This window comes from Penaeus chinensis, chromosome 31 (assembly GCF_019202785.1).
Source record: "Penaeus chinensis breed Huanghai No. 1 chromosome 31, ASM1920278v2, whole genome shotgun sequence".
Classification (NCBI taxonomy): Eukaryota; Metazoa; Arthropoda; class Malacostraca; order Decapoda; family Penaeidae; genus Penaeus; species Penaeus chinensis.
In genome coordinates, this window is record NC_061849.1 from 28424721 (window position 1) to 28443830 (window position 19110).

General features: G+C 37.5%; 1 protein-coding gene across 1 annotated transcript; it reads left to right on the forward strand.

Annotated features, from left to right (window-relative positions):
• The first annotated feature begins 1620 nt into the window (after positions 1 to 1620).
• LOC125042260 (alpha-(1,6)-fucosyltransferase-like) lies at positions 1621 to 18561 on the forward strand. The gene is made up of 11 exons (XM_047637805.1): positions 1621 to 1658; positions 3151 to 3252; positions 3959 to 4002; positions 13045 to 13210; positions 13429 to 13597; positions 13860 to 14046; positions 14303 to 14540; positions 14637 to 14813; positions 15845 to 15995; positions 16293 to 16432; positions 16768 to 18561. Exons 4-11 carry the CDS (start codon positions 13089 to 13091, stop codon positions 16982 to 16984), a joined length of 1401 nt encoding a protein of 466 aa, XP_047493761.1. The 5' UTR covers positions 1621 to 1658; positions 3151 to 3252; positions 3959 to 4002; positions 13045 to 13088; the 3' UTR covers positions 16985 to 18561.
• The last annotated feature ends 549 nt before the right edge of the window (positions 18562 to 19110 follow it).

Genomic DNA, 19110 nt, shown 5'->3' on the forward strand with positions numbered 1-19110 from the left:
ATTTTAGAATACAGAATGTGGCGATTTTTCACTATTACACAAATGATATACGAAAATGGAAAAGACTCCTCTAATCATAAGGTCTGTTTTAACGTCAGTTTAAAGAAAATGGCGTCGATTAAGGCCCTGCGTTCCGTGGGGCAGTTCATAGCGCTAGGCACTTCATAGCGCAGTACTGCATTTTTTTTTTTTTTTATACGAACACAGCTAACGTAGACATTTTTCGGTATGGATTCTACCATATGAACTTTTAAGATGAATTGAAATCTATTGGGTACTTCTTGACTGGTACTTGACTACTTATCCAGCTAACAAAGGATGTTAAGTGTGAAGAAACAAGAGGGCTAACTGCTCGACCATTGATGGAAAATATGATATATAAAGATAAAAAGAGGAGTGTTATAAATACTAGCATGAATAAGACATTTTCAATGTGTTTACACAGAAAATTTAAAACACAAAAAGCTTACGTGAGTCAGTGTTTAAATTTGAGCGTCGCCCTATTTTTTAAACTACAATTTCTTTACATTTTAGAATACAGAATGTGGCGATTTTTCACTATTACACAAATGATATACGAAAATGGAAAAGACTCCTCTAATCATAAGGTCTGTTTTAACGTCAGTTTAAAGAAAATGGCGTCGATTAAGGCCCTGCGTTCCGTGGGGCAGTTCATAGCGCTAGGCACTTCATAGCGCAGTACTGCATTTTTTTTTTTTTTTATACGAACACAGCTAACGTAGACATTTTTCGGTATGGATTCTACCATATGAACTTTTAAGATGAATTGAAATCTATTGGGTACTTCTTGACTGGTACTTGACTACTTATCCAGCTAACAAAGGATGTTAAGTGTGAAGAAACAAGAGGGCTAACTGCTCGACCATTGATGGAAAATATGATATATAAAGATAAAAAGAGGAGTGTTATAAATACTAGCATGAATAAGACATTTTCAATGTGTTTACACAGAAAATTTAAAACACAAAAAGCTTACGTGAGTCAGTGTTTAAATTTGAGCGTCGCCCTATTTTTTAAACTACAATTTCTTTACATTTTAGAATACAGAATGTGGCGATTTTTCACTATTACACAAATGATATACGAAAATGGAAAAGACTCCTCTAATCATAAGGTCTGTTTTAACGTCAGTTTAAAGAAAATGGCGTCGATTAAGGCCCTGCGTTCCGTGGGGCAGTTCATAGCGCTAGGCACTTCATAGCGCAGTACTGCATTTTTTTTTTTTTTTTTTTTTTTTATACGAACACAGCTAACGTAGACATTTTTCGGTATGGATTCTACCATATGAACTTTTAAGATGAATTGAAATCTATTGGGTACTTCTTGACTGGTACTTGACTACTTATCCAGCTAACAAAGGATGTTAAGTGTGAAGAAACAAGAGGGCTAACTGCTCGACCATTGATGGAAAATATGATATATAAAGATAAAAAGAGGAGTGTTATAAATACTAGCATGAATAAGACATTTTCAATGTGTTTACACAGAAAATTTAAAACACAAAAGGCTCGAGTGGTTCAATGTTTACATTTGAGCGCCACCGTAGCGCTACAGACCTTTCCGTTCGAGCGATTTCTTTGTAGCGCACGACAGTATATCGTATTCTCCAACGGAACGCAAGCAGCTAGCGCGGCAAGGTATCGGTCTACTGCGTGTGTTAGTTTCCTGTTGCCTTGTAGGAGCACTGCTGGGCAAGGTGATCAGCATATAAAGTAGTTGTATGCATCGATCAAGTCATAAGAATATGTAAAAAACAAACAGGTCTTGTTGCATTGCAAACATCATGTGAAGTATAGCACCGGCTCCAAATCGATTTTCCACATTACAGCAAATGAATTAGTGATAACTTTTTGGGTATGGTGCATTGGTGATACAAGTTACTTGTGCAAGGTTTTTGCTTTTGAGAGTTTACATATATATACGTACATGGGTATGTCCATGTTAATGGTAACATGTTTTCGTTCCATTGGAAAAATACGGAATAGTTTGTGCGTTACAAAGAATACGCTCGAAGGGAACGGTTTGTAACTTTTTGTGTTTTAAATTTTGTATTTAAACACAATTACTATAACTTATCTATGCTAGTATTTATACGTGATTTAAGCAGCCCATTGATTATATTGGATAATGTTTTTTAAGATATTTTACATAAATGGTAATTGTAAATCGCAAATATATATGTATGTATATATACATATTAATATATATGTATATCTATATCTATATTCTTCTATTCTATACATATGTGTGTGTCTATGTGCATATAAATATATATGTATATTTATGTAGTATATATGTATATATATATTGTATACCACTATCTATATTTGTATACATATTGTCTACATCTATCTATGTCTATCTCTCTATCTTTCAATCTATCCTTATCTATCTATATGTGTGTATGCATATATATAAATATATATATATATATATATATATATATATATATATATGTGTGTGTGTGTATGTGTGTGTGTGTGTGTGTGCACATAGTCGACTGTATACAAAATATATACATTGTTTTTATATAGACAGATAAATTTAGACAGATTGGCTGAGGTAAAAATGTCATGAAAATGTCTGGTAATATTGTCACTTTTTAGATATCGTTAAAATTATATATAAGGTACCTATAGTGGCGTCTGGATACAATAATTATGAATCTGAAATAGAGTGATTCAAAGTCACTGTTACTTTTTTCCAAAGAGTGGGAATCAAGGAACTCCATATATTGTTCCCTTGTCGGCCATTCTGATTTCAAACCGTCACAAACGTAGGTAACATTTTAGCGGATGACATTTTTACGTGACATTTTTGCTGTCCCCATTTTATCTATCAATCTACCTTAATTACACGCACGCAAACATAGCCAGACACACATACACATGTGCACACACAGATATATGTATACACATATATATGTGCACACACACACACACATACATATATATACGTATATATATGTGCACACACACACACACACACACACACACACACACACACACACACACACACACACGTGGGTATATATAAGTATTGATTGTAACATGTAATCGCACATCATATTATGGGACTTCAAACCGTGTTATTGATAATGAAACTAATCTTATCTTTTCTTTATTTTAGATGGCTTTTGATAAGCTGAAAAAGTTTGTGTTTATATTCCTCCTCCTCCTGCTGCTCTACCGCTCGACGATGCTATTACATTTTGGCACAAAAAAAAAACAGGTTAGTCGGACGAAGTGGTGAGTAAGTAGATGTGACGAGTACATAAAGTGAGTCAGTACATAAGCCAAGTATTTTACACAAATATGAAAAATGAGTATAAATACCATATCAATGCCTAATCTGAGGAAGTAACTATACACATAAGCACACCAAATTATACACAGTAAGTACAGCCAAAGGAATATTTGCAGTTAGTGAGTACCCATAGCACTTAATACACAGTGGGTACATACGGAAAATGAGTGGGACACCTGTGAGTGCATAATGCTAGAGTACTCAGGGAGTATATAAAGTGGGCGAGTACATAGAGTGAGTACGTACAATCATGCATGGTGAAGTAAGTTCGTACACTCAGTGAGTACATAACGAGTGAATACACACAGTAAGTACTATATATAAAATGAGTGAGTATACATTATGATTACTATATATAGATTGAGTACATACAATGAGTAATATATATAACATTGAGTGCATACACTGAATAAGTGCTTGGACTGAAGAGCTCTTAGTAAGGGCAGAGTGAATGCACAGTATGTAGAAAATGTAAATTCACAGAATGCATATCATAAGATGGGTGAATGAGGAATACACAGAAACAGTGTAGATAACAAATACACGCAAGCAATCCTGAAAGTAGGCGAGTGAGTACATGCGGTAAATGTATAGTGTGAGTGCATACTGAGTTCGTCTTTTTTTATTCCAGTTTTTCATCATCAAGGGAATGTGCGAAAGTTTGTCACCTTGCAGGTGAGTATATTTAGACCCTTCTGTTCAATATATAAAATGTTATGAATATTAATGATAGTAGTAATTACGCTAGTGCTGATAATGGTAATTATGATAATGATGATGATGATCATCATAAATAATGATAGTAATGATTGTGATAATACTAATACTAATAATGATAATAACAATATTGATAATCATGATAATAATAATGGCAATCTTAATGATGCCAATACGAGCACCGCGGATAAAGGGATGATCGATGGTAATTCTGGTAACACCGAGAAAGATCTGGATAAGGCAGGAAATGAGTGTAAGAAACTGAATAGAATTGTGCTTCAGGAGTGGCCCAAGAAAAAATGAAGCGGATGACATAACAGGAGCGTTCAGATTGAGTAAAACGTACCATCTACACAGGAAGGAAAATAGGTAAAATTAAACAGAAATGAAAATGTGGCAAAAGAGCCTTGGTGCAAAAGAACTACTTAAAACATATCATCATCCTCGAAAGAAAGAAACGAGATGAAATCAGGAAAGAGAAATACCAGGAGCCAGAACGCAAATCTTGGAATATTAAAAAAGTGTTAAATGTTTTCCTTTATTTGACACATGCTGCAAGTTGCGACTACGAAAATGTTGAGATCTCACCAAAGAACTGAACAATTTAAGATTAATCGTATGCTTCAACTCGATCAGAAGGTCTACAGTTCAGTGGCTACTCAACTATTATGAGCAAAGGTCCAGTTAGACAAGGTCCAATATATGCAGAAGTCTAGATAAATAATTTACATGCAATCATGTAAAATATTTATCTATATGTCCCCTAACTTACCCTACAGTCAGTCGAGGAAATGTACTTTCAAGAATCCATCGCCAGGACCTTCATTTTATGCATACTTTCTCCTGGATACAAGATCTGTATTGTTAATGAGGCAAACCCCATGGGATGAAATGCCAAACATCAGATTGAACCGTTGATTGTTGTTATTAGAAATAGCTACACCATAACAAGCGAAATGCAACACCCCCGAAAGAAAATAAGAAACAAAGTGGAAAGTAATGATTTGATAACTGCAGAGAGAAAGCCATACATGGGCAATACCTCTTACAGTTGGAAGGGAAAGACAGAACAAACACCTGGAAAAGTGATCTAAAGGAGTGTACTGAGGCACTGATCTATATGACTAATTGTATCAAGTTCCAGATCAATAATAGAGTCGAAGCTCCTTTGTAGGATGTATGGCATAAAAAAATGTGACTGTTTCAGATATTGAGTGTAGCAAATTTAGCTCAAAAGGAACACAAAAGCAAGCCTGACGATATAGCTAAATATGTTCATTGGAGGCTATGTAAGAAGTATCAATTTGAACAGGTACTGAAATGGTATGATCTGAGAGAACAAGGAGTTGAAGACCTTATACGATTTTACAATCCAATGCAATTAAGTGTTTGATGCCTGAAGATCAGACATTGCATTAGTTGAGAAACAGGAGAAAGAGATTCAGATCACTGATGTCACCATACGACAAAGGAAGATGGTAGAAGCGGCATACATACATTCTACTAACACCTTCAACACCGCAACAGGGAGCCATGAACTAGCCAAAGTCGTCGTTCACTTCATTACCGACGTGACCTGACCGACAAGTACATGTTTATATCATCATCATCATCATCATCAGCCTGGGTCAATCAACTGCAGGACGTAGGCCTCTCCCAATCTTTTCCATCTTTGTCTGTCTTGCGTTTTTTGCTTCCAGTCTTGGCCCCAAAATTTCGTTATGTTGTCGCGCCATCTTGTCATAGGTCTGGCTCTTGGCCTCTTTATGTTATTTATAATCCAGTCTGTTACTTTCTTTGTCCATCTGTTGTCCTGTCTCCGACATATATGACCTGCCCATTGCCATTTTTTCTTTTTGATGCTCCCGAGTATATCTTCTACTTTTGTCTGTTCTCTGATCCACGTCGCCCTCATCCGATCTCTTAGACTAATTCCCAGGATCAACCTCTCCATCCCTCTCTGGGCACTGATTAGTTTCCTCTCCAGTAATTTGGTTGTAGTCCATGTTTCTGATCCATAGGTCATAACTGGGAGGATGCATTGGTTAAAGACTTTTCTTCTTAAACATAATGGCAAGGAGCCTCATAGTATGCTACTGTGTTTGCCGAAGGCGATCTAGCCTAGACTAATGCGTCGTTTAATTTCCTCTTCACTAGATGTGTTTGTACGAATTGCCCTAGGTATATATACTTGTCTACCACCTCTATTGCTTCACCTTGAACATGTATCTGTTCGATTTGAACTGTACTGTTGAACATGATCTTAGTCTTTTTCTTGTTCATCCTAAGTCCGACTTTCAGGCATTCTCTATTCAGATCATTTATTAGTTGCTGTATTTCATTTGCAGATTCACTGAAGAGAACAATGTCATCTGCAAATCTGAGATTGTTTAGATATTCGTCCTCGATTTTGATACCCTTCCCGGTCCATTCTAGCTTCTTGAAAATTTCCTCAAGGCAAGCTGTAAACAGTTTTGGTGAGATGGTATCACCCTGTCTAATACCTTTCTTAATTGGGATTTTATTGGTTTATGTGTGGAGCTTAATGGCCGCTGTCCCATCTTCGTATATATCTTCTAATATTTTACAATATACTTCATCTACTCCCTGTCTTCGAATAGCTTCTAGTACTGATGGTATTTGTACAGAGTCAAATGCCTTTTCGGAATCGATGAATGCCATACACAGGGGTTTCGTATCCTCGTTTATTTTTTCTCACATTTGGGTAAGTGTGTGTATATGGTCTGTTGTTGAGAATCCACTGCGGAAGCCTGCCTGTTCTCTAGGCTGGTTAGAATCCAGACTGTCAGAGATGCGAGTTGTGATGATTTTAGTGAACAGTTTGTATGTAACTGAAAAGAGACTTATGGGTCGGTAGTTTTATAGATCCCTTTTGTCCCCTTTTTTATGAATCAAAATAATTGTTGCATTTTTCCAGGCTTTCGGAATTTTTCCATTGAGAAGGCATTTGTTAAAAAGATTGGCTAATTTCACTGTTGCAATTTCTCCTACGTCTATTATAAGGTCTATACTAATACCGTCTTCACACCTCTCTTCATGCCTTTAAGCGCTCTCTATATTTCTTCTGTTGTGATGTTAGGTACTTCTCTAGTTACCACGTTCGCTTCTATCTGTGGCTGTTCATTTGCGTTGTATAAATCCCTGTAAAAGTTTTCCACTATTATGATTTCATTTTTATTATATGTCACATCTCCGTCTGGTTTCTTTATTGCATATATTTGATTTCTCCCTATTCCTAGTCTCCTCTTAGCTGTTTTCATGCTGGTACCTGACATCACTGTTTCATTTATTATTTGAGTATTGAATTTCCGTACATCTTCTCTCTTCTTTTTGTTTATAGTTTTTGTTAGTTTGACGATGCTTTCATGACCCTACGCTTTTGCATAAGTTCTTTAGTTTCTATCGAGAGCTTACTGGAGTTTTGTTTGACGTCCTTACTGCCTACTTCAAGTGAAGCTTCCTTTATTATGCCAATGAACTGTTTGTTGATTTGGTCAATGTTGAGATCTTCGTTACTGAGAAGTGAATATCTGTTTTGGATGTTAATGCTAAGTTTTGTCGCTTTGGTCTTCAAGATAGCTAAGTTTGACTGTGTTTTTTGTATGAGTTTATTCCTTTCCCTTCTGAGGTGTAATTTAATTTGGCCTCTGACCAACCTATGGTCGCTGCCAACATTTACTTTATTAATAACTTCCACATTTTTTACTATATCGCCCCTATTTGAAATTATGAAGTCAATCTCGTTTTTGATCTCTGATGTCGACTTCCATGTCCACTTCCGCTCTAGTCTTTTTTCGAAGAATGTATTCATGATATTGAGTGATCGAGCCTCCGCAAAGTCGACTAGCATTTGCCCTCTCTCATTCCTAGTGCCTACTCCGTGATTCCCCACTACGGTTTCTCCTTCTGTCTTTTTACCTATTTTGGCATTAAATTCTCCCATAATTATTGTGAAATGGGTTTTTACTCTTTCGCTAGCTAAATGAACATCTTAATAGAAGCTCTCTATTTCGTCATCACTGTGGCTGCAGGTTAGAGCATAGACTTGAACAAGCTTTAAGTTGTACCTATTATATAGTTTTATTGTTACTGAAACCACTCTTTCGTTTATACTATGGAATTCTACTATATTATTTTCCAAACGTTTGTGACCTAAGAAACCTACCCCTAATTCTTGCTTGCTACCCTGTGGTTTGCCTCTCCAATAGAGGACGTGTCCATCATTTAGTATCTTCTGTTCTTCACCAAATCTAACCTCTGGAGCGATCCTGATCGCCGCCGTAACCAGGGGCTCCTTCGCTTCCGGCAAATGAGGGCCGTTGTTTTATTTGTGCAGTCATGGATTTTCATTGTGGGGTAGATAGCCGAGTTACCTCCAACCTACTGGCCTAGGTGTATCTTGGTGGGAGGAGTATTTTAGCCGGGATGCTATTAATAAGCCCCTCCAGCAAGGTTGGCCCTGTCTAGTGTGGACTTATGAGCAGCAACACACGGGCCTGTTCACTACACTAGGGTATACTCCCGTGAGCATGGGCTTGAGTATCAGAAGTGCGTTTATTTGTGATTGTATTTTTATACACTGATTTTATTTATGCGTATGTACGCCTAGTGCAGACATAGTTGTTCACCCGCAAATGCCCTAATTATTACGCGTATGTTCAATTTCTTGCACATGTACATGAAAGCATACGCCTTTACAAAGCTCTTATGCATATGCTATGCATCTATGCATATGCTATGCATATATACTTATACATTATGCACAACAACACCCATGCGCATGCATACATATATATATATAAACATACATATGTTTGTACTCACCCACACTTATGCGCACGCATTCATGCGCACATACCTTGTATACATTCTTATGACTACGAATACCCATATAAATATAAACATACATTGAAGCACGCACACATACATACATATATATACACATACACACATATATGTACATATATAAATTTATATAGATATACATACATATGTACACCTTAACATACATATACACACATATATACTTACACATACATATATCCACATACATATATCTACATACATACATATACATACTAGTATACATATATACACACATACATACTCGTATACATGCATACACACATATATACCTACATCCATATATACAGACACACGTAACTACCCATACATATATACATACATACATATACCCGCTGTAGCCGCTGTTATCAACATCGGCATGGCGTAGCATCACGCGTATATTATCCCCTCTAGGACATAGTTAACGGTTTCCTCATGGGTTGCGATGTTCCTCCGTTTATATATATGTGCTGAATTGGGCCTTGTCCCTAGTGTTGACATATATATGGAAGGAAGGGTATCTCACGAAAGGGGGACCATCACAGGTTTATAGAACAGTTTGAGAGTGGATATTGGCTCGACAACACGTACATAAGGGCCGATCTGAGGACTTCTGTTAAAGGCCTGACTGTCCCCGCAATGCGTATGTATCATACACATTCATGTATAGATATAGATTAGTGTCCGTATATGTTGTTGTTTACCTTAAACAGTAGGGTATAATTATATTTTTAGCAAACAGTAAAATGTATTCTTTCTATAGTTGTAATTTTATAAGTACTGATATAATCTCGTTAGTGAATCTAAGTCGAATTGTAACAGTAACTTTTATTATTACTGTATTATTATTGCATTGATTTATTATTGATATTGTATTGATTTATGATTGATATTGTATTGATTTATGATTGATATTGTATTGATTTATGATTGATATTGTATTGAATATGTATTGATTACAGGTTTGACAGCATTCCAATAAATCGTGGAGCGAGTTCTACGCAGTGGTATCAGTCACCTTGAGGTAACACAAATAATCTGAGCGCATGAATTTGGCGCTTACACCCACATACATACACAAACACTTATACTTATACACATATATACGCACCTCCACAGAAACATATATGTACATACACATGCACATACTCGCACATACATATGCATTAATATACAAATACCCATATGAATATCTACGCATATACGCATATATATACATATCTACGTATATATTGCTTCTCTTTCATACACACACACAAGGATACGTACACGCAATTTTGCATACATCAGCGCATTGCCGTGTATACACACTCATACTCGTGCACAAACGTTTAAACAGTGTCTGCATGAGCGCACATACGCACTCCATTATAATGAGCCCATGCATTATAATGTGCATGAATTGCCTAGGCTTGCAGCATAGGGCTGGGGGAAGGCGGATGATATGGGAGAGGAGGATTTAGGACGGTGTTGGAATGGGTAAGGATGGGGTTTGGGGTTAGAGGAAGTTAGAAAGGTGATTTTGTATCTGGCAGTTTTTCGGAGAGGTGTCGCAATCCTTAGCGGTCTGCGCGCTCGGCCGACCGGGGCCACGGGTCGCGGGGTCAGCGTCTGACACTCGATTGAGGTGCCATCTCTTGAATTACGCTTTGTTAATGCATAAGTTATCTGGTGGGACTTCTGTCGGATGGCTGATTACATTTGTCTCTTTAAGGAAATCATGTTTAGACCTACCTGATTTTGTGATGTACTGTACTTACAAACAGGTGGTTTGGCTCTTCCGTTGGGGATCTATTTGAGGGGAGACTGATCTGGAATAACCGTGCGATTTGGCAGTTGTTCGGCGTCCTGTGGGTATGGGGACCGGTGATGCTTGCCATTTTCTAATATCAAAGTTCGGTATTCTTTTCCTGGTGGGGAGGGATTTTTTTCCCTTTTCTTTACCGTTGATTCTACCTACTGTGGCACTCTCGATGAGCATTGGGACCTTATGAACTTATTTAGCACGTTGATGAGACCTAGCATTCCTAGTTGGCACTTTGTGGCATTCCTTTTAGTTTAAAAGGTCCACGTATGCATGATCAATATTGAATTTTATAGAATTGTGAGACGTTTGGATGAGTTTTTATTACTATTTTGGTTGGAATATAGGCTCAATATATTCACGAATCTTCCTACCTTATGTAGCACTTTCACAGATCACTTCTCACTCACATTTTTTAGCACTTATTATCACTGATCTAACCACGAAACCTCTCTTACTCATTGCCAGATATATATATCCACATGTTTATATACACCTCTATATATCTCTTGTTCCGTATGCCCTGATGAAGCAGTAAATGTGAAGAGACCTTCGGCATATTCCTGTGTATTCCTGTACTTCCCTTCGTTGTTCTACTTGCATACGTGGGGACGTACGAGTGAATGATAAAGAACTAGAAGGGAGTGAGTATAAGTATAAGCCATTAAAAAAAAGGAAGGTAGCAAGAATTTGAGCAATGAAGAAAGTAAATGCATCACCATAGCTGTAGGAGCATTAAGAACAATAACAACCAATTTCGAGAAGATTGTGGCTAAAACTGAGGAATGAAATGAGAGTCAAACATTTTCAGAAAAGTTCATTGTTAGGGACAGTGAGGATTTTGAGAATTGTACTTGGATGTTAATTACAACAAGGGAGAACACTAATACTTTTGATAACAGGTTGCTGTCCGCTTTCAGATAATTATCCGGACCAACTGGCATTAAGAGCTCTGAGAAGCGAAGTATTAATCATAATAATGGTAATAACAGTGATAATTTTGATGATAATAAGTTTGATAATGATGATAATAAGATATATGATAATAGCAACAATATCAATAATGATATTGTTGCTATTATCATTACTCTTATTATCATCGATATTACTGATATTGATAATGATAATAGTAATGATAACAGTAATGATAATGATAATAGTAATGATAACAGTAATGATAATGATAATTGTAATGATAACAGTAATTATAATGATAATAGCAATGATAACAGTAATGATAATGATAATAGTAATAACAGTAATGATAATGATAATAGTAATGATGATCATAATAGAGAAAATGATAAGGATAAGTCTAATAATGACAATGATATTGTAATGACAATTAAAAAAGCAAAAACAATAATGGTAATGATGATCATAATGACAATGATATTGGTAAAAAGACCACAGGAATTATGACAATGATAAAAATAATGAGTAGAAATAATAAATTAATGTGTGTAAGCGCCAATTCATGCGCTCAGATTATTTGTGTTAACTCAAGGTGACTGATACCACTGCGTAGAACTCGCTTCACGATTTATTGGAATGCGGTCAAACCTGTAAAAAATACATAATCAATAAAATATCAATTATAAATCAATACAATAATAATACAATAATAATCATCGTTACTGTTACAATTCGACTTAGATTCACTAACGAGATTATATCAGTACTTATAATATTACAACTATAGAAAGAATTCATTTTACTGGTTGCTAAGAATATCACTATATTCTACTGCTTAGGGTAAACAACAACATATACGGACACTAGTCTATATCTATACATGAATGTGTATGATACATACGCATAGCGGGAACAGTCAGGGCCTTTAACAGAAGTCCTCAGATCGGTCCTTATGTACGTGTTGTCGAGCCAGTATTCACTTTCAAACTGCTCTATAAACCTGCGATGGCACCCTTTCGTTAGACAACGTCAACACTAGGGACAAGGCCTAATGCAACACATATATACACACGGAGGAGCACGGCTATGGCATTATCCTTATCGCAACCCATGAGGATAACGTCAACCAAGTCCAAGAGGGGATGATATACGTGTGATGCTGATGCCAGCTGCTATGCCATGCCAATGGTGATGGCAGTGGCTACAGAGGTTATACACGTGATGCTGATTCCAGCAGCTACGCCATGCCGATGTTGATAACAGCGGCTACAATGTGTAATTACAGCAATACGAATAGGCATATTTGTCAAGATATTCCTACGCATACAAGGCCGGTTTATGGCACAGGACCTACAAGTGCCATCGCATATGTGCGTGCATATCTGCATGTGTACATTGCTCATGTTCCATTCCAGTTGATTCCAGTCAGAGGTCAAAGCCATTAATAGAGGCCGAACAGATGCGTCAACAGGTGGTAAGAGACGTGCATTACACTTGGCAGTTCTTGAAATTCCACCTGAGGAATCTTAACTCGAACACCAAACCTAGCACCATTCTTGAAGAACTGGAACATTACTTTAGGTAGGTTTTAGCTGTCAGTAATCCAGTATTAATCATTTAAAAGCCAGGGATGCGAACTTGTGTCTTTTTCGTGTTGTGGAATCCTGCTGTCATTATTCCAACCCAGTCGATAGTGTAACATTTGTTTTCTGCTTATATAATTCCAAAATGCATCATACTGAAAGTCCTCCAGGTGTAGTAGTATAATTGAATCGTGACCTAGTCCCCACTGTTGTCAGAGTGACCTCCCACGACCTCACGCGCCTTGAGGAGGTCGACGGGTTTCAGGAGTGGCGGGAGGAAGAGGCAGCCGCCCTCAGCGCCCTCGTGCAACATCGGCTGCACGTCCTGCAGAATCCTCGCGACTGCGCCTCCGCCAAGAAGATCTACTGTGACTTTAGAGCGTCCGTAAGTATTGAAGTTACAATGGTTATAGTTCCTCTTTCACGTGTTATCCTTCCGACAAAACGAGAACGTTTGGAGATTTTTTTCTTGACAAATGCAACTATTGTACTTTGAAATCACACGGAAAATACTATGGAGTGGTGCTACAAGTTGTTTCTCTAAAAGTAGTTGCAGAGACAAAGGAAAGCTTAAAACCAGTGTGATAGATATTCCCTTTCAATTTCAAGACACAGTCTCGTGTTTTATGAAACCATGACCATTACAGGGCCGAGGTATGGGGAGCCATCTGCACCACCTGAGCTACTGCTTCCTGGCATCGTATGGCACTCAGCGAACCTTGATTCTGAACACGAAGGGTTACAATGGCAACCCCGAAGGACTGGAAACATTCTTTCTTCCTCTCAGCGAGACCTGCACGAGTTACAGCAAGTCTCAGATGGTTCCTTGGCCAGGTGAGGGAATGTGCAAAAGCAGTGTTGACTGTTGTCTTGTCGTGGTGAAAGGGGCTAAAGGTTGTTACACTTGGTGGTAGAGTGCTTAATGCCTTGATGTTATATCGTAGTTTTATGACGAGTATGGGATTGTACAAAACGTTTAATAGTAATACATGCATCAAATGGAGAATTGTTGTATGGTGTACAGAATATCCAGACACTCTTACGGGGTAATATGATTATCATAGGAGTCACCCAACGAATCTGCTTGCAGGAAAGGAAGATTCGCTTGTTGTACATTTCCCGGATTGGGATAGACCGAACCCAAGGCCGAAATATTTTCCAAAATCAATACCGAAGGACATTTCCGAGCGTCTGATGCGTCTCCACGGGGATCCTTTTGCCTGGTGGATAGGCCAGTTCTTCAAGTATGCCATGAGGAGGAACAAAGATTTCCAGAATTACACTGACAACCTAGCGCGAGAAATGGGTTACGAGTCACCTGTTGTAGGGTAAATATCATTTTAACATACTTAAAACAATGCGGCTAAATATAACTTTATTTCACCACCTACTGCTTGTTCATAATTGTGTTCTCCATATTTCAGCTTGCAAATTCGGCGGTCAGACAAATTGCAGAAAGAGGCAATTTACATTGACCTCAGTGTGTACATGGAAGAAGTGGATGAATTCTACAAAAAGCTGGAGTTGCGTCAGACCGTTGCTCAACGAAGGATTTTCTTGGCCACTGACGATCCAGAAGTAATTCCAGAAATAAAGAAGAAGTAAGTAGGAAAAAGTATTTAGGAAGAGATATATAGAGAGACATATATGGGTGCAAGTAGGAAGACAGAAACATAGGGAAAAAGAACCAGATAGACATTAATATTCAGAAATATTCAGAAATCAGTTCCTGATTGGCTGTGCGGCTCTTTAGATTGGAAATCTCTCATCATCTGTCTGTTGTCAGATCTCTGTGATAGTTAACGCATGTCTAACTTCAAACACCTGCACACAAAAAAAGACAAATAATAAGTACTCCTTGCCTTTAGAGCTTTACACTTGGTAGGTCATGCTCAGGGTGTGGTTTTCTGTCCATTTATCGCACATTGAATTATTTTGACATAGTTATTGTAACTACATATCAGGCAGTTCTGTTTTCATCACAAGTGATGGAAATCGTGGCTTATGCAACATTTTAACAGGTTTCATCACAATGGAAACGATTGCTATAACATTAGTATGACAAACTGAATTGAAAGCCTCCCGCTGAGGTGTGGCTAGCACTCTGATAATGACCTTAAAAGCTGACCCTAACAGACCTCTCTCTTTAATGGGTCACTAATTAAACCAGCTCATATGTCTCCATACAACAGCAGCAGAACCATTGTAAACTGGGCCCCTAACCCTAACATGGAGATTTTCTACCGAGGTCAGATCACCGTTTTCACATGCTACGAAAAGAGATGCTCCTTTAGCATTAGGATAAGAACAACGTCAGCCTTTTCCAGTACTAAGCTAGGAATTGGAGAAATATTCCAAAACTTAAGGACAAGGGGACTGCACTATTACTATTTACACACAATTTTCGCTATTCTTAGTCATTGTTATTTCCATTTTCATTACTTTCATTGTTATTAGTGTTGCTATCGTAAGTATTGGATTATTGTCATAATTATCATTTTTCTTGTTATCATCATTGCTGTTATTATTATTATCGCTTTTATCATCACATAATCATCATAGCAGTGCCAATTTCATAACCACTGGTAATAATAATAGCAATAATGATGCCTCCCCACCCCCTCCTCCATAGGTACCCGGAGTACAAGCTCCTGTACAACCCGGCCAGCGTAGACTCGACGCGCGAAGGCCAGCGGAAAAAGGGGCCGAGTGTACAATACTTTCTCGCTGATGTTTACTTCCTGGCGCGATCCGACTACCTTGTCTGCGGGATGACTTCCAATGTAAGAAAGTGGGAGGAGGAAGGGTGGGAGAGGGAGAGAGAGAAAGAGGGGGGGGGGAGGGAGGGAGACAATAGGGAAATATATTTAGAGTATATCAGGTACTAATATATGCATATATTTCCATAAATATATATTGAGAGTATATTTATCTATACATGAATTTTTGCTAGCAGCCCTTCTAGAGACAGTGTCTCAATGAAAACACTGTCATGGAAGGAAATGTATATTCATATTTATACATTTATACGAAAATAGGACAAAGTAAAGAAAATAATACTGCCATATCTCCATTACAAGATCTGCAGGCTGAGTTACGAGTTAATGCAGACCCTTCATGTTGACGCGTCGACCCGCGTCTCGTCGGTCGACAGAGATTACTACTTCCACTACGAGGTCGGAAATGTCGTCAAGGCTCGCTTTCCTCATAAGCCCAGAAGGTTTGTAAAACGTTATTATTAAATTTCTCCCTTTCTTTATTTGATTTTTCTATTATATATCAGCAATTCAAGACAGCTAATTATAATTTGTTAAGGAAGGAGCTAGATAGAGGATAGATGGTTTCGAAATTGTGGCTGAATAAAATTTTCATTTGTATTTCCTAAATATGGACAGTACTTAATGGAAGGACATTCCAGTCCTTGGGGAACAGTGTTATAACGACATTCTTTGGAAAGTGATAACCTTAAGATGTAATATTCACTGAACACCTTTGCTATAGTCCGATTTTAAGATCGGAATTCTCAAGAATTATATATGTGTCTTCCATGAACAGGACCGGAGAACTAGAAATGCAGGAAGGAGATGTGGTGGACCGAAAGGACGTACCTATTCATTTTTTCAAACATCCCAGCAAAAACAATGGTTTTCAGTGGGGCACGAACACGCGTACCAAAAAATCAGGTTATTATCCTGTTTACAAGACCGTCGAAATTTTGGAAAAAGCAAATGTCCAGTCCTTTGAACGCATTGACAGGAGTAAAACCGAATAATTGTTACTATCTTATGAAGGGTTAAAAGTTAAAATCAAATGTGCTAGGTTAGAGAATTGTTCGTGATTATGTTCACAATATTATAGATATTAGAGATCGTAAGATCCATATCTATACCATCAAAAACAGAATCAAGGTAATTGCTTGGAGAGTTGTCTGAACAACCATTAACAGTTTGTGAGAGAAAAGACAGTGATGTTTATAGTTATAACAGCGTATATCAATACTTACTATAAATTCCTATTCAGAAGAAGAGGGAGCAATTATGGCCAGCACAAGAATCGATGTAAACAGCATTACTGCCGACATCAAAGGAGTACAGAGCGCAAAGCAGTTTGATTTTCCTTTGTCAAGTTTTACAGAGTCTCTTGATTACCACAGATGCAGCTGTCTAATAATGCCGTACTGTTTGGTTCTTTATCAAAAAGGACAGATCACAGATTTAGAAATTCAATGCAAGATAAATGCTATAAAAGTAATATGTGGTCATAATCAGTGTTGCCATCTTTGAATTTTTTCATACTGTAAGTTTCACTGAAAAGGTGCTGTTCGTATCACCAAACATTAGAAAATGAAGCACAACACATGCCTCTCTCTCTTTTATCATGATGTGATGATTAGTAAGGTAATATACAAATAATTTTTGAAAATCAATGCATCAAAAGAAAACATCAGTTATTTCATTCAGTTTTTCTGATTTTGAGGAATAATTTGCCTATGTGCTGATATGAAAAAAAAAAAAAAAAAAAAATCTTGAGGTCTAAAACGTCTATAGTTGAAACACTCATGCAATGTATGTAAATGTTCTTAAGGAACACCACGAAAGAAAGAAGTAATATACCAATGCAGTGATTTTTTTCCCAAAGCTATTAAAGTGGAATAAAAAAAGAGACCTCACTGCTACTTTACACACACGCACACACATATATATTACTAATCGATTTTCTTTTCACAACTATTGAATTCATAATATGGCTTGGATCCCCTAACCATTTGTGTTAACATTATCCCATTAACTGATTGCAGTGAGACGGTTTCTTATTCGAGTTTCAGAAAGTATATATTTTTCTTTTCTCATTTTGTAGTAAATGAATATCAGAAAATTGTATTTCTTAATATGTGTGCAAGGTATGGCTGGATTTCCCACCCACTGACGGTGCGAAATCTGAAATCAGGTTAGGAAGATTGCTAGACGAGAACGCTGCCGCTGATGAAAGTTTAACAATTAGTCTGAGAACATCTTTGGACGGGCATACCTCAAATTTAAATTGTCAGCCACAGATCGATTAAGATGCAGTTTTAAATCTCTGTTTTCCATGCCGAGTTGAACTTTTCATCATATCAAAGTGTTTCATTGGACTGCCATTCCTGGTACAGACTACTACAGAAATGGAGACGATAGGAGCTGGTGGATGTGCAAGCACTCGGTCTTCCATTTTCCTGATGCTGATAGGCCAGAAATGTGGAAGAGTGAATCGCTTCCCTCAGACGCCATGCCATAGGCTGGAACCAGGAAAATAGAGCGGCAGTGTAAAATTTTGGCACTTGATGCTTCTCTTTTTATCTTGAACTGCCACCCGAGCTTTGTATATATTTTTAGCAAATATCCTTCTATTTCGTTGAGACAGGTTTTCATCTGATATGCTTTGACATGTCTTGCATTATTGTTTGTAGTGGTACCTCGAAAGCGGAGGAGGCGTTGTGAGTGTAAGGTAGAGAAAGAGGGCTTTTAATTTCACTGTCAGTGTTCTCGCTCTACTATTTATCAGCAACATTTTTTTTTTTTTTTTTTTATACTTTTCAGGTTTACTGATGTTACATGTATTTCACTGATTCTACAATACTGCGAACAGTGTCATGGCTTTGTTTGCATTGTTGTCGAAGCTTGAAGTCCGTGTACACCTGAGGTGCACGCGGGAAGACCATGGAAATCCATCCATGCTCACATTTAGGCCTACATACACTTGTAATCACATAAGATGTGTGCATAGTAACTTTAACACTTCCACATTTTCGGTTCACATGAATGACAGTAAAGCATAGCAATTGTCAAAATGAATGAAACAGAGTAGGAGGGATTACTGACACGGACTGACTTGAAAGTATATTTTAACATCCTTCCTGTT